General features: G+C 40.5%; 1 protein-coding gene and 1 long non-coding RNA gene across 4 annotated transcripts in view; one reads left to right on the top strand and one right to left on the bottom strand.

The window, feature by feature from the left end:
• LOC129168562 (uncharacterized) overlaps positions 1-27,369 on the top strand; it is a 96,655-nt gene that overhangs the window by 40,787 nt on the left and 28,499 nt on the right. The window contains exons 3-5 of one of the 2 annotated variants that reach the window (XR_008566279.1): positions 5,101-5,374; positions 7,533-7,628; positions 15,157-15,775. This is a non-coding gene — a long non-coding RNA (uncharacterized LOC129168562). Of the gene's footprint in view, positions 1-5,100; positions 5,375-7,532; positions 7,629-15,156; positions 15,776-27,369 lie in introns of those variants that run through there. The other variant, XR_008566278.1, reaches the window with a different exon arrangement.
• LOC129168559 (hepatocyte growth factor activator) lies at positions 7-27,282 on the bottom strand. Of its 2 annotated transcripts, XM_054754010.1 has the most exons (14): positions 26,899-27,282; positions 26,785-26,836; positions 26,604-26,700; positions 18,938-19,011; positions 18,633-18,770; positions 18,281-18,412; positions 12,993-13,103; positions 8,421-8,595; positions 7,516-7,613; positions 5,163-5,427; positions 3,209-3,348; positions 2,940-3,080; positions 895-1,037; positions 7-382 (listed from the first exon to the last, which is right to left on the bottom strand). In XM_054754010.1, the coding sequence occupies exons 1-14, from the start codon at positions 26,935-26,937 to the stop codon at positions 209-211; spliced, it is 1,779 nt and encodes a 592-aa protein (XP_054609985.1). In that variant the 5' UTR covers positions 26,938-27,282; the 3' UTR covers positions 7-208. The 2 variants fall into 2 exon arrangements, with proteins under 2 accessions (XP_054609985.1, XP_054609986.1); XM_054754011.1 differs by lacking the exon at positions 12,993-13,103.

Genomic DNA, 27,369 nt, shown 5'->3' with positions numbered 1-27,369 from the left:
CCACAATTTAATAATGGGAATAAAGTTTGGGATTTATAAGAAATACTTGTAATATCACAGGAATAAAATTGTACCTTTTAGAGCAAAAAAACATTCAGTCTCCATTTTTGTTCACAGTTCGATGAAGATGATTACTTTCACAATAAAAAAAAAAGTAAAACAGTATAAAAACTGAAATATTATTAGCGCAAAAAGAGCAAATGTTCTTTCACATCGCCTTCGGTTTCCGTTTGATGACGGAATTGATCCAGTCCATATAGTTGGCCACTTTGGTGTAAACGCCCGGTTTTCCGGAGCGTCCGCAGCCCTCCCCCCAGCTGATGATCCCGTACAGGAAGCTGATGTCATTCCTCGAGCAGGCTAGTGGACCCCCGGAGTCCCCCTGAGAAAAAGCACATGTTTCTACGTAAACGACGTAAATGATTGCTTGACAGAAAGATAACATTTTTTTGCTGGTAATAATAATAATGTATTTTCAAGGTACCCAAAGCGCTTCACAATGAAGTGAAGCCATTATTCGTTCACTCCTCAGTCACACACTGGTGGTAATCTACATCTGTAGTTACATCCGCCCTGGGGTAGTCTGACCACCACCAAACATTAATTGGCATTCACACACCAGTGTGGGCAGCACTGGAGACAAGGTGGGTGAAGTGTCGACAGCGATTGGGTTTTCTTAATTTATCTACATTTTCTTAAGTTTGATGAAGTTACACTTTTTTTCTGGGCAGAGCACAAGTCACAGTTTTACAAATTTTGCGTGTTGGTAACCATACTTGAGCTCTTATCATTAGCCAAAAATGGCACCTCTGTCTTTAATGTTGAAGTTATGATTTATTAATCCTGCAATCAGTAATTAGGGAAATGAAGAAGTCAATGTACAGTAATTCTCACCTGACAAGCATCCACGCAACCGTTGAGCCCCGCGCAAATCATGTCGGCGGTGACGTGGTTGCCGTACACCTCCGGTTTCCTACACGTGTCGTGCTGGATTAGCCTCACTCCCGCCTCCTGCAGACTGGAGTAACCATCTGCCTCTGCCGGACCACAACGACAGAAACCTTTATTATGGAGCTTCTAACGTTAGAAATTCTAACATGTTACATGTCGCTACAGTATATAATGCTTACACGTGACACGTTATGCCGTATGTATAAACTAGCTAACTGATATCATATCTCAGACGCTATTATTATTGTTGTTGTTGTGGGGATTTTATTTTTTTTTAAAGTGCTACTATGAGAGGAAAAAGTCATAATTTGGTGGGTTAAAGTTGTAGTTTCTTTAAGAAAAGCCATCATTTTGCAAAAATAAAGTACAGTGGAACCTTGGTTTGCGTCCGCCCCAGTTAGTGTTAACACAGAAAATTTATGCCACAATTTTGCCTCGGTTTAGGTTAGCGTACAATATGGCGCACGTCCTGTCGTGTTGTTAATACACTGCGTGAGTCCATCTCTATTCTTAATATACATATTTTTTAAAATCAGAAAACGTCCTCCCTTGTTAGCATCCTATTCGCTGGCAAACAAAATGGCAACCAGAACCGAAAGTTACAGCGTCTATGATGTCATCCCCGGTTGATTCTCAAAATTGTTAATAGAAAACAAGTTTTTATAGTTTTATAATTATAGTTTTACATGCATAAAATAATTCTAAATGCATATAAATGATGAATGAAAGAGATAAATGAACATTTAAGGCTACTTTTACCTTCATTGAAGACGTGACTGTTCCCAAAGACACGACGTGGCAGCGAGACAACACACAGACACCATCATCCTGTTTTGACAGGAGTTATTTCTTGAATTCAATTGTTTCTCTCACCTTCTTTATCAAAATGCTGGCACTTGCAACTTTCTTTAGCTCCATTTTGGGTTGCAGTGTTGAGGTGAGAAAAGGAACGACTCGTGTCAAAACAGGAAGGTCGGTGGTAGTTGATCTCGCTGCCACATCGTGTCTTTGGGGACAGTCGTGTCAAGAATCATCTTCAATGAAGGTAAAAGTGGACTGGTCGCCAGCCAATGACAGGGACACATATAGACAAACAACCATTTACACTCACATTCATACCTATGGACAATTTTAGAGTCGCCAATTAGAGGAAGCCGGAGAAAACCCACGCGCACACGGGGAGAACATGCAAACTCCACACATGCCCAGGGGAGAATCGAACCCAGGTCTTCCCGATCTCCAGGCAGTTCCAACGTGCTAACCACTAGACCACCGTGCGGCCATCAGGAAAGATATTCAAGATCATTTTCCCCCCAGTTTAGATCTGATGTGTTTTTGAAGTGTTCCTCTACTTTTTTTTGAGCAGTGTATATACACAGTATATATGTATGTATATACTGTATATGTGTGTGTGTGTGTATATATATATATATATATATATATATGTACTGTATATGTATATATGTATTTAGTTTTTCATTATGACAAGGCCTATTAGTCAAAAAATATTGAAAGACAAGCTATATGTATTACTGTATATTAATTGGAGTGCAAAAGAATAATAATAAAATAATAATTAAAAAAAATAATAATAAAGCAGTTAATGAGAAAAAGTTTACCACAAAAGTTTTATGACTAATTGTGGTGAGAAAAAAGTCAAAGTATGAGAATAAAGTTGTAAAACAAGATTAAGAAAGTCTGAATTTTATGAAAATGAAGTTCTAATATGAAAAGTTAATACATGGTTTGTGTTTTTTGCGTAATGCCAACTAACATACATCTGTGATCAATACATTATCTCAATCATGTTTTTTACGGAAACGCAGAACCCTCACTTCAACCCCGTCTTTCGTCAGTGACCTCTGACCTCACAATAAGAAGTGTTGTATTGCAACACTTTTGCCTACTTAAAATATGCTGCACACACTTTCTGGTTAGAAATGACCACTGCTTCTTATTGGGTGTATCTATCCATGTGACCCACTCACTCTCATGCATGTGTCCCCATCCGCTGATGGTGCAGCAGTACTCGTCAGGGAAGGAAACGTTTGCGTCAGGGAGACAAATGGGCCTGATGAACGGTGTCCTCTTGACGCAGCGGCCATCTTGTTTCTTCAGTTTGATCAAGACTGGACAAACAGTCAGGTGTGTTAGGACTTTACGCAGCTGCTCGCTGATGCACAGCTGCCCACGTAAACAACGCAGGAGGTCTTCTCCTTTATGTGACTCGCTATGACGACGGCTGTTTAGTGTTTACCGATGTCGTGAAGCGTGGGGTTAAACATGGAGAACTGTTTGGGAAAGATGTACTTGTCCACTCCAAACGTCCTTGTGTCCCCGCCGCTCACGTTGAAGTGGTGCTGGCCCAGGACCACTCGAAGCTGGGACATCAGGGGGCTGCACGGGGGAACAATATAGGGATTTTATGAGACTATTTCCTGCTGGCTAACTAACACGATATGCTGGAGGATACTATTTCACGCCAGTCCTATTATTTTGTTATTTTGCCAAGAATCATGGATATGATCATAAGAGACCTGAGGAAAAAGACATGCATTTCTGAAAATAACGTAGGGCCATCACAACATAGGAATAGATTCCGCTTTTTGCGTAATCCTGCTCACTCATATGTTGATATCCTGGATAATACTATTCCACACCAGTCCTACAGTGGTAATTTGACGAAAAATTCTAAATGTTTTGACAATAAAGATACAGTACCAGTACACCCTGAAGTGAACATTGATTGGCTGTCATTGTATTTGGGCTTGTTTTGCATAAGCCTGATAGGCCCCCACTGCACAGGGTGGGCCATAAGTTTCCATACATAGGAGAATTAATCATTCATGTTGGACAACCATTGACATTTATATAATAAATATGTTCTATATGATTACCACTGTTTCAAAAACACATTAATACATATATATTAATAATACATATTAATACATCCATAATTTCCCCTGTTGATAAACTTGCATTAGCACAGTTATGCTTGTACTGGTGTTGGTAATACGTTCCTTTATGTCTTTCATCTTCACCTGATACACCATGGCTTTCAAGTGCCATGGTCTTCAGATACCCCAAGGGTGTCGGGGGAAAAAAAAATCTTAAAAAAAAAAAAAAGCATTATACATTTTCCTATACTTGTATATGGAAACTTATGTCGCACACTGTAATTGGGAGGGCAAGGTGATGAGCGGGAATGTAAAAACGGAGGAGCATGTGAGAGTTGTCGGTCTAATGAATGAGGTGTTGCAAACTGTGTCCAATGACCCATCATACAAGCCACCATGCGGGACTACAGTGATGACCAACATCAGCAAGATGTACGACGGTGAAAAGAAAATCACAGGAAAGATTTTGGTGGAGGATTCGCCCGTATGTGTTGCTATAATCGGAGATCACTGAACCTCAGCTGGTTCAGTGTTCAATACAGTGGAACCTGAGTTAGCGTCCGCCCCGGTTAGCATGCTTTTTGATGAATGTCGAAAATTTATGCCACAATTTTGCCTCCATTTTGTCGTGTTATTAATACACCGCTTGAGTCTGTATTGTTAATATAGTATTTTTATCAGAAAACGTCCTTCCTTGTTAGCACCCTTTTAGCTAGTAAACAAAATGGCAACCAGAACCGGAAGTTACCAGTCTCAAAAACGTGAACACAAAACATGTTTTTATTGTTTTACAATTATAGTTTTATATGAATAAATGCATATACATGAGAAATGAAAGGGACAAATGAGCATATAAGGTTACTTTTACCTTCATTAATTCAAAAAACAACTCATGTCAAAACAGGAAGGTGGTGGTGGTTGCTCCCGCTGCCACATCATGTCTTTGGGACACGTCACGTCAAAAATCACATTTTCAATGAAGGTAAAAGTAACCTTAAATCTTAAACTATAAAAACTGTAAAACTCTAAAAATGTGTTTTGTGTTAACATTTTTGGATTTCTAGAAGGAATTCATTGGATTTACATGATTTCTTATGGGGAAAATTGACTCAGAGTTGGACCTTCTGGAACAAATTAATGACACTAACCAAGATTCCACTGTTGGAACGGCGTAACCCAAGGACCACCCGTACTTGAAAATAGCCAACAGTTTGACATGGGAAGCCATTCTCATTTTTGTCATTTTTTTCAGAATCCGAACAAATGGGAAATGGGCCGGCATGGTGAAAGAGTGTACAAGAAGTTACTACGTACTTGCGAAAGAAACAGTGTGCCGCAGAGACGACCCAGCAGGAAGAGATCAAGGATCCAGCGCAGAAGTCAGACTGTCCGATATAAATGGCTGCCATCCAGGGATGAGTACCAGGAAGTGCCGAGTTTCCTCCCATGATCCTTCCTCTGGCAATCGACACTCTCTTCTTATGCTTCGTACCGCACGTCGCCTTCTTCGTAGCCGCCTTGGACGGGTTAGTGTTACCTACTCCTGGTAGCATGTTGAGCATCATCCTACGAGAAGAGGCTACGTAAAAAAAAAAAAAAAAAACGTGTTATTGCTATTATTTTCCAGTACGGTGGGATTTACTTTTTTTCAACTGGGAAACAAATCAGAACACATTGTTCATTTTGTCCGTATGATAGCTACTTTCTAGTTTATGAAGAACGATGGAAGACGCTGGAATGGTGGGCCATTTGTGGTAACATTTTACAGGCTCTTGTTGGGCAAATGTGCCACCCTGCCGCAAGCTTTCGTAAAAATTGGTTGTGTCATTTTTGCGTAATGCGGCTAACAAACAAGCTACCAGACTCCAGACAGCAAACTTTTGAACAAGTGCACAAACGAAGTAGTTAGCTCAACAAACGAAAGTAGCATGCTATGTAAAAAAAAAAAAAATGCGTTATGTGATTGTTTTTTAATTTAGTGGACCCTCCAATCAGATTTGTTCGATTATGAATTAATTCAAAAGAAAACTGCACTTTTTAAAAAAAAATTGCCCATCATCCACAGTCCTTATGTAAGCCATGAACACACATCTTTCTCTTTTCTGTGCGTTCTAAAGATATAAAAACAGATAAAAAGAGGCAGTTAATTCATGCACAAAATGGGACACACCTATGCCAACTACAAGGACTGCGATTAAAACACCTCCAAAAACCTCCAACAAGGTTTTATGTTTTTTATGAACATGCTGTGACCATGTAGTAACAGGTACATTCATGCTAACATGTAATACTTACAGCATTTTGCTGTATTTTGGTCCTGTCAAGCATTACCGGAACCTCCTTCCTGGGCGCATTGATTTCACATCGCAACGCAGAAATTAACGCGTACACCTAGCGTTAACTTTTCCAAACTCAGAAATAAAAACACAGCAGCAATATTAACAAACAATGTTAATATTAATCATAGGAATGTTGCTGTAGCTTGGTTAATGCAGGTCACATTATATGCAAATGGAACGTTGTTGGAGCTTTTTGGAGGTTTTTCCAGAAGACTTTATAGGTGGCGTGTTTCCCATTATGTGCAGTAATGAGCTGTCTCTTTTTATCTGTTTTTATATCTTTAGAACGCACAAAAAAGAGAGACATATGTGTTCATGTCTCACGTAAGGATTGTGGATGGTGGGCAAAAATAATTTTTACATTTTTCCTTTAACAAAACTGGAAAAAAATCAGAACACAATACAGTTTGGTTTGTATGTTAGCTCACAGGCTTCTTTCGAGCGGACGAAGAAAGACATTTGCCGAAATTGAACGGGCTCTTTCTTGGCAAATGTGCTGCCGTTTTTCATAGAAATTGGTTGTGTAGTTTTTGCATAATCCTGCTAACAAAGGAATTAACCCACTAGCCAACTTCCATCCATTTTCTATAGCCTACCAATTGTCCTCATTCGGGTCACGAGTAAGGTGGAGCCTATCCCATCTGTAGACAAACAAGCATGCACACTCATATTCACTAATATGGACAAATTAGACTCTCCAATTAATCCAGTGGTTCTCAACTATTTTCTGTCATGAACCCCCAGGGGGCAGAAATATTTTCAGGCCCAGCCCGATTTAAAATACTATTGAGAAACTGATATCTATTTCTGTATTTGTCCTGTACAGACTGAACACGAAACTGTAACAAAGAGAGCTGTGAAGCATAAAAGCATATCCAAGAGTCAAATTGCATGTTGAGTAGGATTAGTATGTACATGTTGGCAGGTCTGCACTAACATTTCAAAGTACTCCCTGCCTCTCACGTCCCGCTTGACAGTTGAGGAACGTAGACCGGCCGGTATATTTGCCTTTCGGCTCAGCTCCCTCTTCACCACAACAACCCAATGCAGAGTCCGGAAAAATATATATATAACTAAATTGGAAACATTTAAATAAATCCTAATTTGGAAGGTCCAAGGATCACATAATGCAATCATTGACAGTGGTTTTGTTTTTTATTTTATTTTAAACTTTATTTTACTTTATTATTTTTTTTTATCAAAATCATGATAAATTATTGCAATATGTGATTTACTAAATTACGATTTATTAACTTTTCAAATAATTTAACTACCGTAGTCAAACCATCGAAGTAATGATTAGCTTTACAAGTCAATAGTGTACTAACACAAGGGCATCTTGCAGGAAGGCACTGCGCAGTACTCCCAGGAGATGGCGCCCTTGCTCAGCGTGTAACACCACGGCATCTTGTCACCATCGGGATTCCTGCACACACAACAGGTAAAGCTGACATTGTTTTGCTATCAATAATTCATTCATTTCATTATTTCTAAGAATGTTTTTTTTTCCTGACTTAGTGATGTTATAAAGTACTGTAATATTTTTACGTAGTATTTTTTGTTAATATATGCAAATCTTTGTTATTATAAATACAGTATATATTACAGTGTAATATATAGTGTCCATATATAGTTATGATGTAGTGGTTGTTACTAGGGGTGTCATGATACACTCAGCTCACAAGACAAGACAATGCACGATATTGGGTTCACGAGAACGAGATGAGACGATATTTTAACATTACCTTTTAAAAAAAAATACAATGACAAAATATAGGATTGGACAAATAGCCTTTTTCATGTAACTGAATCACAGAACAATGCAGGTACATTTAGAAATGTTTTAGAACTTTGCATTCATAATCTAAGCACGATGCTTTTAACTGTTGAACTTGTTTCCACAAATTGGAACAAAAACTAAAAATGGTAAAAGTTAAAATAATGACAGCAGTTGTTGCTGCTACTACAAATCGTTGATGTTGATGTGCAGCGGCGGGCGGTGCATTTGGTAACTGGGCCTTCAATGGGGACTTGACCAGCCAGAATTTTTCTTGGCCACTATTGTTTAAATAATAATAACAATAATAATAATAATAATATATACAGTGTGTGAAAAAGTGTTTGCCCCCTTCCAGATTTCTTATTCCCATGAGATCTTGTGACACCCCGATTGGTACTATACGCTATATAAGTTGCTGTTGTCATAGCAACACATACAACAGTACAGCCACACCTGCAGTACGCGTGCTCCCCGAGACCCCTGAGGGGGGCAGCCACCACAGTGCCCACATGGAGTTCGTTGAACAGCAGGTCCGAATTCCATGGTAGACATTGGGTGCCAGACGCTGCGGTGGACGCCACACCTCTGTAGCTTGTACCGCGACTGTTGTAACACTCGCTATCTGGCTCTGCAATTCAAACAAAAACATTACAGCATAGAATAGCAATCCCCAGCAAACATTTTCCCATCGAAAATAAAGGGGAATTAGTCTGTTCCCGGCCGAACAGTCGCCAACATATGGAGGACCGCAAAAGCGTGTGGGGCTGTTAATGCGGCTCACACGTTATTATACAGGGTCAGGTAAAATGATCTGACACATTTGTAGGTTAAATAAAAGGCAAATAAAGTAAAGAAACAAAAAAGTGTTTTTATTTTTGAAAAGTACATATGCCATTTTTTTCATATAGTGCCATTTTGCTTTGTTTCTTTATAATGCCATTGTTTTTCGGTTCTTTTTCGGTTGCTGCCATGAATTGGACTGGTGAGCATCGCGCTTTCATTGTGGAAACGTTTATCAAAACAAACGAATCTGTAACTGCAACACAACGAGCGTTCCGTTTGCGCTTCAATCTTGGTAGACATGATCCCGTAGCAGCTCCAAACACCATCTTGTTACGTTTTACCAACTTCACAGCTACTGGATCTGCATTGAGTGTGTGGACAACAATGGATCCCATTTGACTGATTTAATTTTTAAAACATAATGAAACAGAATGGCATTGTACTGTATGTACTTTTCCAAAATAAAAACACTTTCGTGTTTCTTTACTTTATTTGCCTTTTATTCAACCTACGAATGTGTCAGATCATTTTGCCTGACCCTGTACATGAAGATAGGTACAAAGTTGTGATTTTTGAGGCGTGCGCCCAACAGTCATGCTTTAATTTGTAACTTTACTGACCGCAACATTCATAAATGACGTAAAAGTGCCCGTACCCAAGAACAGCAACGTGACCTGCTTGAATGACTATCGCCCAATAGCACTCACTCCTATTGTTATGAAGTGCTTTGAAAGGATAGTCATGACCCACATCAAAAAGAGCATCCCAGCAACTGTGGACCCTCTACAGTTTGCATACCACCAGAACCGGTCCACTGATGATGCAGTCAACACTGCCATCCACACAGCCCTTTCTCACCTACAGGGCCAGGACACATATGTCAGAATGCTATTTATAGACTATAGCTCTGCTTTTAACACAGTCAGCCCCCACAAACTCACAAACAAGCTCCTCACACTTGGCCTATCACCCTCCCTCTGTAACTGGGTGTTTAACTTTCTCACAGGCAGGCCCCAGTCAGTCAGAGTCCACAATCACACATCCTGCTCAAGAATTGTGAGCACAGGGACCCCACAGGGGTGTGTGCTGAGTCCACTCCTCTACACGCTCTTCACCTATGATTGCGTGGCCTCCCAGAACAACACCAGCATCATTAAATTTGCGGATGACACTACAGTCATCGGACTGATCACTGGTGGTGTTGAAACATCATACAGAAGAGAGGTGGCGGACCTCATAGCTTGGTGTCGTGATAACAATCTCCATCTCAATACAGATAAGACTAAAGAGATGATCATTAACCCAAGAACAAGGGAAAAGGAGCCGCATAGACCCCTGTTTATTGATGAGACTGAGGTGGAGAGGGTGAAAACCTTCAAGTTCCTTGGCACACACATCAGCGAGGACCTCACCTGGTCTCACAACACCCAACAAATTATGAAGAAGTCCCAAAGGAGACTGTACTTCCTGAGAAGACGGAGGAAATTTGGCATGTCCACCACAATCCTGAGTTGCTTCTACAGATGCACTATCGAAAGTGTCCTTACCGCCTCCATCACTGTTTGGTACGGTAACTGTACAACACGTGATAGGAAGGCACTCCAGCGGGTGATCAAGACCTCACAGAACATTGTTGGGGCAGCCCTCCCCTCACTGCAAGACATTTATAAAACTCGAGTCCTACGAAGAACACACAACCTCATCAAGGACAGCACACAACCACAACACTCATTATTCACACTCCTACCGTCAGGCAGACGCTACAGGAGTTTGAAGTCCAGGACCACAAGGCTGGCAAACAGCTTTTACCCACAGGTCATCAGGCTTCTCAACAAAGCACTCACACTCAACACACGCAACACACGACATGACACCAAAAATGTTTGAAAAAAACAAAATGAAAGTACAGTCGTCCCTCTTTTATTGCGGTTATCCATCCATCCATCTCCTGCGCCGCGTATCCTCACTAGGATCGTGGGTATGCTGGAGCCTATCCCAACTGACTTAGGGCGACAGGCGGGGTACATCCTGGACTGGTGGCCAGCCAATGGCAGGGCACATTTAGACAAACAACCATTCACACTCACATTCATACCTATGGACAATTTAGAGTCTCCAATTAACCTAACATGCATGTTTTTGGGAATGTGGGAGGAAACCGGTGTACCCGGAGAAAACCCACGCATGCACGGGGAGAACATGCAAACTCCACACAGTGTGGTTAATTGGTTCCAATTTCCATGAAGAAGAATTCAGTATTAAAAATGGAAATAATAAATGGAATATTTTTGTAGCTATGGCATAGAAAACCTGTTTACAAACTTCTAAATACAGGTTTTAATATTAGAGACATGAAATAACACCCATATAGTCTTCACTTTTACATTTGCCTTCCCCAATATAGGAGATACAGTCAGAGAAAATAAGTCATATTAAACATAGGCTCACATGTTAGCAGTTCTTTTTCTTCTTTTTTTTCTGGACAGCGTACTTCCGCTGCATTACAATACATCAATGTATTGTAATGGCGACTTTAAACGGCTTTACCTAATATCCAGCCGTCCATATTCTTAGCCGCTTATCCTCACCAGGGCCGCGGGGGTATGCTGGAGCCGATCCCAGATGGGCAGGGTACACCATGGACTGGTTGCCAGTCAATCACAGCTAATCGCAGGGCAACAACGAATCATTCACGCTCACATTCATACCCACGGACAATTTACTGTAGAGGCGCCAATTAACCGAACATATATGTTTTTGGAATGTGGGAGGAAAACGGAGTACCCGGTGAAAACTCACGCACGCACAGGGAGAACATGCATCCTCTACACGGAGATTCCAACCCAGATCTTCCATATCTCCTGACTGTGTGGCCAACATGCTAACCACTAGGTCACCGTGCGACCCTTTACTCAATATGATAGGCAGAACAGGAGAACATAAACCATTTAAGACTTAAATAAAACTCCCTAGGAAACCTTAGTGACGAGTCTAGTGCCCGTCTCACCGAACAATTTCTGACACCGAGGGGCCAATGTAGAATACAGTACTACGTTCACAATTAGAATGCTTCTTCTGCCTTGTATTTGTATTTTAGTTAATTTCATTTAGCCATTTTTATGCTTGAAAATTCTTAATTTAGTCCAACAATAAGTACAATACATGCATTTTTTTTTAATAATAATGGGCCGTATTCAACCACGAAACCGCAATCATTAACTAATTATTGAAAAAATACGATAGAGTGAGGGAGCGATGTTTGAACCGCGATGTAGCGAAGCACGGCTTTTAATAAAAGGTTTTTGTCATACCGCTGTCACACGCCACTACAGTAAACAACTATAAAATACACTGCTCAAAAAGGGAACACTATCCTAGATCTGAATTAATGAAATATTCTTATTAATTACTCTTGGCTTTACATAATTGAATGTTCTGGCAACAAAATCACACAATAATTATCAAAGGAAATCAAATTTAAACCCATGGAGGTCTGGGTTTGGAGTCACGCTCAAAATTGAAGTGGAAAAACACACCACCTGTTGTCTATTCCATTTGCTCAACAGATTGTGAAAATGATTGTCAATCTGTGTTGCTTCCTAAGTGGACAGTTTGAATAATGGCGAATTGAGTGTTCCCCCTTTTTTTTGAGCGGTGTATAACTGAAATGAAGTTGCGATTTTCAAACACCCCCAGCGAGTTTTCTGAACGGCCGCCATCTTGGCCGTGAAATCACATCGGCGACGCTTTCCGGCAACCAAACACAGCCATGACCGCACAGCAAAGCCAAGAAAGTGATATATTCACAACAATAACATTCACTGATATTGTGTTGTGATGACTATGATGAAGGATTGGCACTGAAATTGGTACGTTTATGTACTGACCGACTTTTGTCTGTACTACTAATAACACCTATTCACGTAAAATCAAGAAGGTACCATGTTTCGGTACCTGAACGGCAGTCTGCGTGGAGTGTCATGGCGCCACTCCGAACTGCATTCAATTCACAAGCATGTGAAAAAACACTTTCTGGCTGCCACCAATGATACTGAGCACCGGTTAGCGGTTACTTCTAGTTGCTGTACATGGACTTCCTGATGTTGTGACATGAGAAATTCAAAAATCTCGTGAAGTTCTCGTACCCAAGATTTAGGAGTAGCATGGGCCCCTTTCAGTTTGACCAAGTTATGAAATTCTTTTCTCCGTAGATTCAACAGGCAACGTGTTTTTTTGACTCACCAAAGCTACAGTGTGGTCCGCCGTAGCCGTTTCGGCAGTTACATACTTCCTTGCCGGTGGCTACGATCATTCGGCACGCTCCGTCATTCTGACATGGGTTGGAGCGACACGCTGGAAACACAAAAGGCGCACTAACGTTAGGTCCTAAATCACTACGCAAAAGCTGTTCACGCTGTAAATGTGTCCCACACACAGTCACATTGTCTTGTTCAAAATATCCTACTGGATAAAAGATGTAACAACAAAATGCAAAAGCAATACATTCTCCATGTTTTTGTTTTTGTTTTTTATGTATTGTGCAAAAGCAAACAGCAGCTAAGTAGTTTTGTGCAACTTTATTGCCGTATTTTTTGCAATGTTTTTGGTCCACCTTCATTTTGTTTCTTCATTTTGGCATTTGTTTATATTAAAAGGGGTAAAAATGACAAAAGAAAAATGACAAAAAGTCAGCGAACTGCAAAATATACGTGTGGCTCGAACGCCACAGTTACAGTATGTGCAACTTTAGATACACTATGTTGGGGTTTTTGGTTAACTTCTGACTACCATTGTTAAAATGCATAAATACGTTAATAGGGATGTCCCGATCCGACATTCAGGATCAGGATAGGCTGCCTTATTTTGAAGATCAGATAAAATCGGCGTCTGCCACGGGATCGGGTCGAACCGTTTGCTGTATAAAGTTCGTAACTCTAGGCCACACAACATAGTAGGTGCGGTAATGCGCCTCAAAGCTGGTTGCCACTCGACTCCCACCACCCGCAAGAAGAAGAAGAAAACGCAACACCGCCATGTAGACATGTCTGCGGTGTACCGTAGTGAAGTTAGTTACACGTTGGACATTCTATATTCGGTAGTTCCCCCTCACTGTGCCCGGACTGCTGTGTCATGGTGCGGGGAGCTCGCACGGGAAGTGTTGCTGTAAATGCTGGTTGTTTATTTTAGGGACTGTCAATAAATGACTATTGCATTAAAGAGAGTTTGTTAAAAAAAAAAAAAGTCATATTCTAAATCACACCACAAATTGATCTTTGACCAATTAAAGTGAATTGGAAATGTAATAACTAGGACTAGGGATGTCTTCAGGATTGGGATCGGCTGCCGATCCTCTGTATTTTGAAGATCGGATAAAATCCCCAGATGGTGGGTTCGGTAATGTGCCTCAAAGCTAGTTAGCACTCGACTCCCGCCACCCACAAGAAGAAGAAAATGCAACACCACCATGTAGACATGTCCGCAATGTACCGTGGTGAAGTTAGTTTCACCTTGGATGTTGGATATTCGACTCCGTAGCTACAGCGGTAGTTCCCCTTCACTGTGCCCAGACTGCTGTGTCATGGTGCGGGGTGCTCGCACGGAAAGTGCTGCTCAACTGCTAGTTGTTTATACTAGGGACGGTCGATAAATGACTATTGCATTGAAGAGAGTTTGTTAAAAAAAAAATTCACATATTCTAAATCACACCACAAATTGATCTTTAACCATGTCAAATTATTAGTCCTACCCAAGAAGTACAGTATTTGCATGCCCATTTTTTTCCAATTTTATCTTTTATTGGATGGACTTTTATTGGATTAGGGACCTGACTCACAGAGGTTACAAAAGCCAAACAATATTGTTGGTCATTCTGTGTAATAAAAAAGTAAATTCAGAAATACCTGGGTTGCATTATTTTTAATGCTTTGAAGAGCATTGAGAGAGAATTCTACAAATTCATATTTGGAACAAAAGCTTATTAAAAAAAAAAAAAAGGATTGGTATCGGATCGGAAGCCAAAAAATATGGATCAGGACATCACTAGTTATTAAGTGTAAAAATAACTTAGCCCCTAGGGGACATGGGAGAAAAATAATTTTTGATGAGTATCAAAAAAGACACCTCAATTGTGCAGTCACAGATGTGCAAATGCTGAAACTCAAAACTGATTTACACCATAAATGTGCCTCACGCACCATCATGCATGACAGTGGTCTGAACGTGTTTTAGGTGACAGTAAGTAACAGTCATGATCACGATCTGGGCTGCTTTTTCCTTCAATGGAACAATGGAGCTTCAGGTTGTGCAGGGGCGTCAAATGGTAGATGGCTATGTGGAGATGTTGCAGGCGGCATCCCTCATGACTGAAGGCCCTCGTCTGTGTGGTGATGACTGGCTTTTTCAACAGGACAATGCAGCCCACCTGACTTTTTCCAGAGGAATAACATCACTCTTTTGGACCACCCTGTGTGTTCCCCTGATCTAAATCCAATTGAGAACATTTGGGGAAGGATGACAAGGAAGGTTTACAAAAATGGACATCAATTCCAGACAGCGGATGCCCTCCGTGAAGCCATCTTCACCACCTGGAGCAACATTCCCACTAGCCTCCTGGAAACACTGGCATCAAGCATGCCCAAACCCATTTTCCAGCTGATTAACAAGAATGGTGCAGCTACTCACCACTGAGTCCTTTGTTGAACTTTTATTTCTATTTTGGGGGGTTTCAGATTTTTTTGAGCTATGATCAGCTGAATAACAGCCTATTTCACTTCAATGCTTGTTTGAAATAAATTGCTTACTAAATTTTGTTATTTGGTCTTACTCCCATTTATTCTTTTTGCATTTTGAAGCGCTACATAGAACCTCCTTAGGAGAACTGCACTTTTTTGGCAATTTTGCCCATCATCCACAATCCTTATGTGAGACATGAACATGCATGTATTTCTCTTTTCTGTGCATTGTAAATATATAGAAAGAGACAAGTAATTAATGCACGTACTGGGACACACTTGTGCCGCTTACAAAGGACGCTATTAAAACACCTCCAAAAACCTCCAATAAGGTTTCATATCCATTCTGTGACCATGTAGTAACAGGTACATACATGATAACATGTAACACTTACAGTATTTTGGCATACTTTGGTCGTTTTCATCATTCCCAGCGCATTGATTTCACACAGCAACGCTACACCTACAGCGTTAACTTTTCCAAACTCAAAAACTGAAACACACCAGCAGTAGCAGCAGCTCCATTATGTAGCATTACCTTTTTGGTAGTGGCCTGAGGCGTATGAACCTGGCGCTGAATGCGCTGCGGGTGAGTGTGTTTGGTTTTGTTTGGTTTAGTTTAGTTTATTTGAACATGAAGGTTACAATGGAATACATCTCATGAATCATCCTTTTCAGTTCCACATGTCCAAAAGGAGTAGGAAGAAGCAAAGCTTATTTAATCCTACCCCCCATCTATTCCACATCTTGTACAGTACATATTATTCACTTCCTGTTTTCCATATCATATTTTATATAATAATCAGTGTAATAATAAATAATAACAATAAAAAACAAGCATGACAGAACAATCAGTGTAATGATCAAGACTCTTCTGCCTTGTATTTAGCAAACATCACCTGCTTGTATTGGTTTTCGAATTTGCTCATTTCGGTACATTGTTTGAGTTCCTTACTCAATCCGTTCAAACTCAAACTCCACATACAGAAATACTGTGGGTTTTCAGCGTTGTTCTCACATATAAATGTTTTAAGTTTGATTTACCCCCAAGATCATATTTCTCCTCTCTTATAGAGAAATACTGTATGACGTTTTCGGGTAACAAATTATTATTAACTTTATGCATTATTCTAGCGGTTTGAAAGTGTACTAAATCTGCAAATTTTAATATCTGTGATTTTAAAAATAAAGGGTTTGTATGTTCTCTATACTTGGCATTATGAATGATCCTCACCCATCTTTTTTGCAGTTCAGTGAGTGAGTGAAGATTGCTTTTATAGTTATTACCCCATATCGCCACACTATACGTTAGATATGCTAATACCAAAGAACAGTACAGAGTGTGGAGTGATTTTTGATCAAGAACATATTTTGCTTTATTCAATATAGAGATATTTCTCGCCACCTTTTGTTGTATATATTTGATATGAGATTTCCAACTCATTTTTTCGTCTATGATGATCCCCAGGAATTTGTTTTTTTTTCCACTTTTTCACTTTTTTAAAATTTGTATTTGGTCGTACATATCCTTTCTGCTATTTCCAAATAGCATTATTTTAGTTTTACTTAAGTTCAAGGATAATCTGTTTCTGTCAAACCATGACTTCAAAATAACCATTTCATCCTTGACCTTTGTAATTAGTTTTTGTGTGCTTTCCCCAGAACAAAAAGCAGTAGTATCACCCGCAAATAATACCAACTTTAAGTCCTTTGTTACTCTACAAATGTCATTGATATACAAATTAAACAGTTTTGGTTCCAATATGGACCCCTGGGGTACTCCAGACGTAGTATATAAACTCCCAGATGTATATTCTCCGAGCTTTACAAATTGCTTCCTGTTTGCTAGGTAGCTTTTAACCCAATTCAAGACTAATCCTCTGATTCCGTACCTTTCTAATTTTGATGTTAAAATATTGTGATTAATTGTATCGAAGGCTTTTGTCAGATCCATAAATACTGCAGCTGCACATCTTCTGTTGTGTAGTGAAGGTAGTTGCTATCCGGCTAGTAGCCAGTGTGGTGTGGCAAAGTGTCACTACGCCAGGCTTTACCGGCGGAATATGTGTTTCCCATTACATGCATTCTTAGCTGTGTCTTTTAATCTGTTTTTATATCTTTAGAACGTGCAGAAAAGAGAAAGATATGTGTTCATGTCTCACATACAGTAAGGATTGTGGATGATGGGCAACAAGTGCAGTTTTCCTTTAAACCTTTGATCAGCTGAAAAACAGCCTGCTTCCCTTACAGTATTTGCAATAAATTGTTTCATTTTATGCGTTTTGAAGCTCTACTGAGAACCTCCCGACTATCCAACAACACAATATGTCAATTCTTGCAATTTTTCCAATTGGTCTAAAAATTTTGATCAGGAGTGTATATACATATATAATTTTATTTGAATAGTTTTTGAATTTGTCATTTTGCTAACTGTACTGGAGATGTCAACGTTGGCCAAAAATGATATTTCATCAAGCATGATGAAATGATGTCATTTTTTGTGTGTGTATAATAGTAATGACGTGCATCATCCTCACTCCCTCCCAATCCTAAAGGACCTGTGGGTGTGTTCCAGAAAATTCCTTAGTCAAAGTGAGTCATATAATCGGTCTTTTTCTTCTTCCTTTTTTTTTTTTTTTTTTTTTGCGAGGTGCCATCAAAGACAGGGCAGCGCCCTGTTTAATAATCGTCGCTAGGAGGTGGTTTTGGGAGGAGCCCGCATTCTTCTTGTATTTTATAGCATGTGTACGTATTTGGTAACTAAAGCAAACACATCAAACAGAAAAAAAGACTTCTCACTGGTGTAACGAACTCGCTGGCACTCGATTTGGCCATGGGAGCATGTGCACTGCTCTACGTTGCGAAGGTAAATACGACCCCATGACTCTCCCTCTTCATAATAGTGCAGGTGTATGGTTTCATAGCACTTTTCTGGAAAAAAAAGAACACAGGAGAGAATAAAGGTGAAACATGAGCAGGGACAATAAAGCTTAAGGGAGTGTGCAATTTGCAGATAAACTGAAGAATGCTTTATTCTCTTTATTATATCTAAAACTAGATATAAAAAAGCTAACATTTCAAAGTGTTGCCCAGACAAAACCATATGCAATTACTCTATATCATTACAACAGTATGTATGCTATCTACTCACTGTGCTCACAAATCTTTCCAGAGGAAGTCTGAGGACACAAGCACTCAAACGCTAGCTTGTGCGGTATGCAGGTGCCTCCGTTGCGGCACGGCTTTTCTCGACATGGATTGGCGATTCTTCGTGACGTGTGGACAGAGCCTGAAACGTAAAAAGCAGAAGTACATATAGAGTGGAATAAATGATGGTGAATGAATTAGCCATAAGGATTAAGCGGCATAGAAAATAGGTGGATGGAATTAGTCATGATTCATTCACAATTAATCATAACATTTGACCAAAATTTTGGGGGAGAAATTGTTGCTAACCATTGGGATGTCGTCGCTCCAAGGCGCAGTACCCCCACTGCCGGTCCCGGTCAAAATTAGACGTAAGAGAGCACCTATGGAAAGAGAAAGCAAAGAAATGTATTCTGAATAAGCATAGAGTATATACGTATATGTGTATGCATATACTGTATGTGTGTGTCTATATACTGTATGTATAATAAATCTGAATATGTACTGTATGTACAGTATGTATTTGTATATACTGTATGTATAATAAATCTGAATATGTACTGTATGTATGTATTTGTATATACTGTATGTATGTGTGCATACGTATGTGCTTATACATACAGTATGTATATGTGTGCATATACAGTATGTACAGTATGTGTGTATGTATTAGGGGTGGGGGAAATATTGATTTTTAGATGCCTCGCGATGGCGACAATGATGATTATAATTCGACTCATAAATGCTGACTGAACAAAAAAAAAAAAAAAAAAACGAACAAAAAGACGGAAAGCGGAAGTGCCACCCGGACAGTTTATGGAGGTGCACCTGAGTGTAGCGTGCACCACACATGGGGGGGCGACCTCGCCTCTCCTCCATTCATTTTCAATGGAACCTGCGCGATAGGGCGATTATCGCCGTCCAGCCAAGCGACAAGTGAAATTCATGCGTGTGAAAGTTTGTGTACGTGCATGTTCGTGCACACGCCGGCTTGCGACACGATCCCAGAAAGTTGCAAAAGTTGCATCGTTGTTGCCCAGACGAGGACCAATCAGAGGGGGTTTCATTTATGGACCAATGAGCTAAGCAGGATGCTAATCACTACGCTATACTTGCATGGGTAAGAGTTCCCGGAGCTATTTGACATTTCTAAAATAGAATATAGAGATGTACAGAAAAAAACAGCGGCATGGGAACTTGGTGCCAGAGTAAACATCAGGTATGTTTACATTCATTTACACGGACATTTATGTAAGTTTATCTTCGGTAAATCCGGTATTAGCAAGACAGTCAATCAAAACCGTGGGAGACTCATACAATTCGCTCTGGATGTGAACACGTAACTCACGGGTGTCGCTGGTCACAGCCACTCGTCGCCTCCCGTGTGCATGGTTTTCTACGCTTTGTCGATGAGTTTCGCCAATCGCAGTCGTTTGTCGCCTCCTGTGTGTGTCGCACAAAATGGCTGAGCGTAAACTTCGACCCGCATCCGCTGGATTTAAAACAAGTGTCTGGAAGCACTTTGGCTTTCACGTAATTGAAGGTAAAAAAGAGCCAGACAATATGAAAGCTTTATCATACGAGCTTAAAATATTTTGGGAACATGACCAATATGAGAAACCACAGAGCACGTTTCCACCCGAACCAGGAGAAGAACCAGAAAACCAGCCAGCTGAAGTTGCTGCCAACCAGAGAACCATCGAGCAGGTGATGACTAATTTTCCACCCAACTCGGAAAAGGCGAAGCGAATCACAAAGTCGATCGCAACTTTTATTGCAAAGGACTTGCGTCCGTATTCGGTTGTTGAGAAGCAGGGCTTTCGTGCTTTGTTGCGCACTTTGGAACCCAGATACAACGTCCCATCGCAACGTTATTTCACTGACACTGCAATTGTGAATAAGGGCAGCCTAGTTTTTTTGGTTATTCATAATATGCTGACGTCTGCAAGCATTATTCTTGTATGAGAGCCGCTGGTACCGAAATCTATGTTTTGTATGAAAGCTGTTTTTGACTTTGCTATACAGCAAAAAAGAAAAAAAAAAAAAATATATATATATATATATATATATAATTGTCAGTGATTCTATGTCCGGATTTTAGTTTGAATTCAGAAGTCTTTATAATTTATTTGTGAATAATGGCAGATTTTTTATGTTGGTTACTCAGAATATGCTGAAGTTTGTACATTGTCTACATGCTGCTACTGGCACACTTTACTTTTCCTGCAGGTTGTGTGCAATGAGAAATATGTTGGTAGATGTATCCTTCCAATTATTAAAAGACACTGGAAGTAAATTCATCTTTTTCATGTTTATTTTAATTGTGGATCATTACAAATATGCTTTGTTTTTGTAGTACACAGTGAGTAAAAAGACATTTTCTATCCAGAATAAATTCTGCATTAAAAAATTGACAAACTATTGATCACAAAAAAAGATGCATCGATAATCGACGATGCATGTTCTTATTATTGCATAGAATCGTGAGATGGCCAGCGATTCCCACCCCTAATATATACACATTTATGTCAACAACAATATACACCCAACGCTTGTTTTTGCTCCCATCTTTCATGAGCTGAACTCAAAAGAGCTAAAACTTCTTCTTTGTACACAAAAGGCCTATTTCTCCCGATGTTGTTCACAAATCTGTCTAAGTCTGTGTCAGTGGCATTTTGTTGTGGCCAAGTGTGCTTAGGCACACCTGTGCAATAATCATGCTGTCTAATCAGCATCTTCATATGCCACGCCTGTGAGGTGGGGGGATTATGAATTATGAAAGCTCACTAACACAGATGCCGCTAACAAGGATGTTTTGTGGTAAATACACATTAAGAACACGGTTGCAGTTACGCAGTGTATTAGACTCGTGCCATATTGTACCCTAACCGCAAAATATATGCATGTCCCTGAATGCACCTCGCTGTGGTCTAGTGATAATAAGGAAGTGTCGTTCCGAGGAAAGCGAGAGGCGTGTTTGCGAATTGGAGATACATGTGTGGTGTTTGAATTGCACTGCTGTTGATGTGTTCAGGTCAGAATAAAGTTAGAAAAGAGCGTCAGACTGTGTGTGACTCTGTGGGGACGCCACACTCCGCCTCCGTCTGTCGTCATAACAGAGGGGCGTGGCTTGCCATGATGCGTATGTGTTCATTACGCTAAAAAATGTAACATAATTCATGAAATAAATGAGTTACCGCCGCTAATGCGTTATTTTTGACAGCCCTAATTCTTTTATTGCATTATTTGTTATTTATTTTTATAGGGTTCACATGCTTCTTCCTCCCACAGTAACATAAAAAACAAGCAGAGGTGAGGTGTGGACTCTAGAGTCATGCGACTTGGACTCGAGTCAGACTCGCGTCACAATTTCGATGACTTTGGACTCGACTTGACAATATCATCATAGACTTGAAACTCGAAATGGACTTTGGCATTAGTGACTCAGGAACTGACTCAGACTTTATTCTGATGACTTGAAAATACTTGAGATTTTCGGTTTTCTGTATTTTGTTTCCAAAGAAAGTCTCGATCTTATAGCCGCTACCACTGCTAAATGCAGCAAACGTGATTTTTTTTTTATAGCCTTGCCGATCCGAGCCAATCCATTTTTTTTTTTTTAATAATAAGCTTTTGTTACAAACATGAATTTATGGAATTGAATATGTTTATCAAATTAGCTCTTCAAAGCATTAAGAATAACACAACCAAAGTATTGCTGAATTGAAATGTTTTATTACACAGTATAACCAACAATATTGTTTGGCTTTTGTAACACACCTCTGTGAGTCAGGTCTCTAATCCAATAAAAGAGCCACTAAAAGCCCATCCAATAAAAAAAAATGGGTGTGCAAAATACTTTTAGGGTAGGACTAATTATTTGACATGGTTGTAGATCAATTTGTGGTGTGATTTAGAATATATGACATTTTTTAACAAACTCTCTTCAACGCAATAGTCATTTATTGACGGTCCCTAGTATAAACAACCAGCGGTTGAGCAACACTTTCCGTGCGAGCACCCCGCACCATGACACAGCAGTGCAGGCAAAGTGAGAGGGAACTACCACTGTAGCTACGAAGCCAAATATCCAACATCCAACGTGAAACTAACTTCACCACGGTACACCATGGACATGTCTGCATGGTGGTGTTGCATTTTCTTCTTCTTGCGGGTGGCGTTAGTCAAGTGGCAACTAGCTTTGAGGCGCATTACCGAACCTACCGTCTGGGGAGTGTGTCCCACAGTTATGAACGTTATAGGGCAACCGGACCGGCCCGATCTCGCTGGCAGACGCCGATTTCATCCGATCTTCAAAATACAGAGGATCGGCAGCCGAGCCCGATCCTGAACATCAGCTCGGGACATGCCTAGTCCTAGTTATTATATTTCCCTTTCACTTTAATTGGTCACGGGCCCGTAAAGGGCCATCACTGGGTGCTATCCGGCCCAAGGTCCGCCATTTGGTGGTGGCTGCTTTAGATAGAGGCAGGGCACCACCCGGACAAGCTAATGCTAGCTGTCATGCTAGAAGAAGCTGAAATGTGATCAAAAACAGAGCATGCTTGTCAATTGATACACGTTTTGCTACACTTCATTCTTTATTCACTCTTTTCAAAGGCTTGTAAGCCACAATTTGCACTGTTTCAATCAATGCAACCAATGACCTCATCACATCTTTCATTCATTTTGTCCAGCATGAAGCTGTTTGACTCTCTGTCCAATGAGAGCCACACGTTGTGTAACTCATGCTTTCACTTTTCAATTAGTTTCATTCAATCTAAGTCAATGGAACACTCACAAGATGCCACCAAAATCACACATTTGTCAGGAAGTGATGTAAGTACAGTGTTTATAATCATATCGTATCGGCGGTTGATTATCATATTGTGAGCTAAATATCGTGGATCATATCGTGAGATTCGTGTATCACTCCAGCCGTAGTGATTTGAGTAAATGTCCCTATTAGGGTTGGCCATCAAATCTCGAGCATCAATGAGAACCCGGACTAACATTCCGATTCTCCAGGGGTCTTTCAAATTTTTTTCTTTTTACAAGAGTCTATGCCCAGTCCACCGACTGAAAGAAATAGCTGCGAACACCAACGAAGAAGAAGCCGGCGAGCACCGAGGAAGAAGAGGTGGTTGCAAAGTTTGGCTGAACTTCAGGAAAACAAAAAGAGCAGTCGGCTCACTGCAACATTTGCAACACAATGATATCATGCAAAGGAGTGTGCACGACCAACATGATGAAGCACCTCCAGATTCGTGGTGTAGAAATAACAGAATGCCCAGTCTTTCAAGCGCTACTTCAGACTTCCTCTACGCAGTCAGAATCAGGGAAGTCAATGACGTGTCTGGTGCCAGTGTTACCGAGGCTTTAAGGAAGCCAGTGGATGTGGAAGTTTGGTGTTAAAGGGGACCTACTGTATTATGCTTTTCCTCTTTTCTGACCTGTATATTCTGATCTTTATATCGGCATGCCCAGCACCCCCGCTCTGCTTCGCTCTGTCCACGGTGTTAGCACGTAAGGCTCCCAGGAAATGTTTGTCCGGGTGTGCCTAAAGAGGTAAGCATCAGGCAGAAGTGCTTGGAGTTGCTGATTCCCAGCAAGAGAAAAATATTCTCATCTGTCAACGGCACTTCACACGGGACTGTTTTGTGAACTGCTGAAGTCCGACGCCGACGCCTTTCCAACGTTACTTGGTCATGTTGAAGAGTCAGAAGAGCAAGCTCTAAGTCACAATTGATCAGTGTCCTAACTGTGTTTATTTTGTGTAAGTAATTGGACAAAAGGGGTTCGGCAGCTGTCCGGAATTCCTCGGGAGCGCTTCGGAGTGTGACCAATCACAGCCGAGTGGGCTCAGCGAGAGGCGTTCCTGAACCAAGTAAATTACACAGACCATTTGGGCGGGAGGCAGGAACACTGTCGGAAGAGGTGCAGAGTCTGGAAGATCTAGAAAGTTTTCTGTGTGGGTTATCGTGTGTAGCTGCTCTTAAGGAGTCCAGAACTCAATAAGAAGACCCGAAAATTTGTATAATAGGCCCCCTTTAATAAAGGACGGGAGCCACGACTCCAAGATGCAAGTTTATTCATGTGCACATGTGTATTCATGTATGTCAGCGTGTCTCACACCACACAACACACTACTGGTCTTCCAAATTAGAGCACGTTGCACTACATCCGCTTTACTCATGCTAACAAAATAAGGGTGTCGTAAAAAATAGCTTACACTAACATTGAGGCAGCAAAGTATAATAGTACTAACAGGCAGCACAAGACTCCTAACTCATAGACAAACCTTTTACAAGTTTGATATCCTGCACCCAGGTTAGTGCATGTTTAAGTTCCTGCAGCACCACACACTCACGAACACATCAACAACAGCACATGTGCAAATGTTTTCTCATGGGTTTTTAAAAGTGTAAAGTGTACTCCTGCGAAAATAGATCTGTGAGAAATTCACAGTCAAGTCGATAAAAAGTTCACATCATTAAAAACTTCGTGGCGAAGCTCAGACATTTCATCCAAAAAGAACTCTGGTTAGCGACCTCATTCAAACCAACTCATGTGACCCTGCCTCTTAAAAACATCGGGATCGAGAATCGTTAGGAACTAAAATCGAAATGAGGAATCGAAATCAGAACCGGAATTGATCAAATTCAAAGGATGCCCAACTCTGGTCCCCATTCAACGTATTCGACTAACGTGATCGTTATTATAGAATTTCCAGCAAGAAAACATATTTTCCCACAGAATCTGACTCATTAAATGCATCTCATAACATCCAATCAGGTTTAAGAACTATGACGGAGTATTAGGGCCACACTGAAAAAAAAAAAATCTGAGATTTCAAGAATAAAGTCGTAAATTTACAACAACTGTCGTAAATTTACAAGAATAAAGTCGTAAATTTACAACAACTGTCGTAAATTTACAAGAATAAAGTCGTAAATTTACAGCAACTGTCGTAAATTTACAAGAATAAAGTCGCTAATTTAAAAAAAAAAAAAGTTGTAACATTCAGAGAATAAAGTTTCCTTCCTGCTCTGGTTTTCATGTATGACACGTAATATTACGACTTTATTCTCGTAAATTTACAGAAAAAAGTCGTAATATTACCACAATAAAGTCGTACGTTTACAAGAATAAAGTGGTAATATTACGTGTCAGAGGGAAAATAGAGCATACCTCTTCAGGAAGGAAGGGAACTTTCCTCTTGCTTCAGGAACGCTTTTATTTATTACGTGGCAGCAAAAAAGAGCAGTTGAGCACAAACAGATTAGCATGGCCAGTCCTTCTCGCTTCCGCCCCTTCACATGCCCAAGACTAACAGTGACACAATGCCTGGAACATAAAGTTACCATTTTTTTTTCGTAAATGTAGGACTTTATTCCCGTAGTCTCATATTATTTTAATACTCCGTCGTGACAGGCTTTGCCTGAGACAGCTATGAAAAGGTGGGACTTATGTGACTTTTGGCAAAGGTAATATTACAACTTTTCTTTCGTAAATTTACAAGTTTATTCTCATAAATTTATGACTTTATTCTCCAAATCTAAGATTTATTTTTCATCATTGTGGTCCTAATACTGGGTCGTAAAGAGCAAACAAAGTGGGTGTGGATTACATTTCTGTGCACTGATTAAATCCAGAATGCTGTGTCAGCACTCATTTTCTGTGACGAAGGCTACGTTCACACTGCTTTATTTTAAAAATGCGTTCGTTGTATTTGTCAAATTGAATAGATCGTAACCTTGTTAAAATGGCATTTTATTTGGGCGACACGAAACAGTACGTGCTTATGATGTGTAAGGACCGACTTGACTCGAGACTTGACTTGGACTTGCACGTCTTTACTTGAGATTTGACTTGACATTAAAGACTTGAGACTTGCAAAACACTGACTTTCTCCCACTTCTGGTACTTTACGACTGGCTGCCAACTTAAGCGACACTAAACGCTAAGGACTCACCATGGTCGGGAGACAAGGACAGTGATGCAGTGATGATGAATTCGTCCTCCTTGGCGAAAAGGAAACTTGCATTCTTTACCTAATGTGGTCAAAAAAACTGCAAACAAAGCAAAAACACAAAATAAATGTTGTAGTCCTGGCTTTTTTTGGGGGGAAGTGCTGTGATTTCCCATGAGCTTACCTTTTGGACTGTGTGCTGGGTCTCTGCGGGACATAACGGTCTCACGTGCAAACTACCAAACAACAACATAAGTTTATTCCATGAAAACACGTGAAGTATATTCACTCGACTTACCGCTGGTGCGCTGAGAAGCCATACAAGTATCAGCATCATGACGGCAAACGTCAGCGAGCGTGGGACGCTTCACCGCGCCTTCATGAGTGCCAGCGAGGGGATCCTTGCAAGTATTAGCCTGTCCCCTCCTGAGTCAAGCAGCCCTTGCGTCATCGGGCTTGTCTATAACCTGGTGAGCTAGCTACAAGACAAAAAGACAGTCCGGTGCGTCTCTGTTGGACACCTCCAGTGGAATGGTGGGCTTTCCCTCCTTTCATACCCGACTAGCAGACAGCCGAACCTGCATTGGAGGGATGGAGGAGGGAAGGTGGGGGGTAAAGCCTGGAGCGGAAGTGCTAAGTCAGGGCACAGCTGGAAGACGTCTGTCCTCCTCTTATTAGTCGCTAATGTCATGCAGGGGCGGGGCCACGCTAAGCAGATGCAGGGGCGAATGCAGGTTTGAAGGTAAAAAAAAAAATTGGGTATGACTTT

The sequence above is a fragment of the Dunckerocampus dactyliophorus genome, chromosome 15 (genome assembly GCF_027744805.1).
Source record: "Dunckerocampus dactyliophorus isolate RoL2022-P2 chromosome 15, RoL_Ddac_1.1, whole genome shotgun sequence".
NCBI classification, from domain to species: Eukaryota; Metazoa; Chordata; class Actinopteri; order Syngnathiformes; family Syngnathidae; genus Dunckerocampus; species Dunckerocampus dactyliophorus.
The sequence above is the reverse complement of the archived record's forward strand: the minus strand, read 5'-3'. Positions and strand labels throughout refer to the sequence as shown.

Coding starts and splice junctions, on each gene's coding strand:
- LOC129168559 (XM_054754010.1), bottom strand. CDS start 26,937: ATGATGCTGATACTTGTATGGCTTCTCAGCGCACCAGCG. Junction 26,701..26,784: donor CCCAGCACACAGTCCAAAAG/GTAAGCTCATGG, acceptor CTTTGTTTGCAG/TTTTTTTGACCACATTAGGT. Junction 18,413..18,632: donor TGGAAAGATTTGTGAGCACA/GTGAGTAGATAG, acceptor TTTTTTTTCCAG/AAAAGTGCTATGAAACCATA.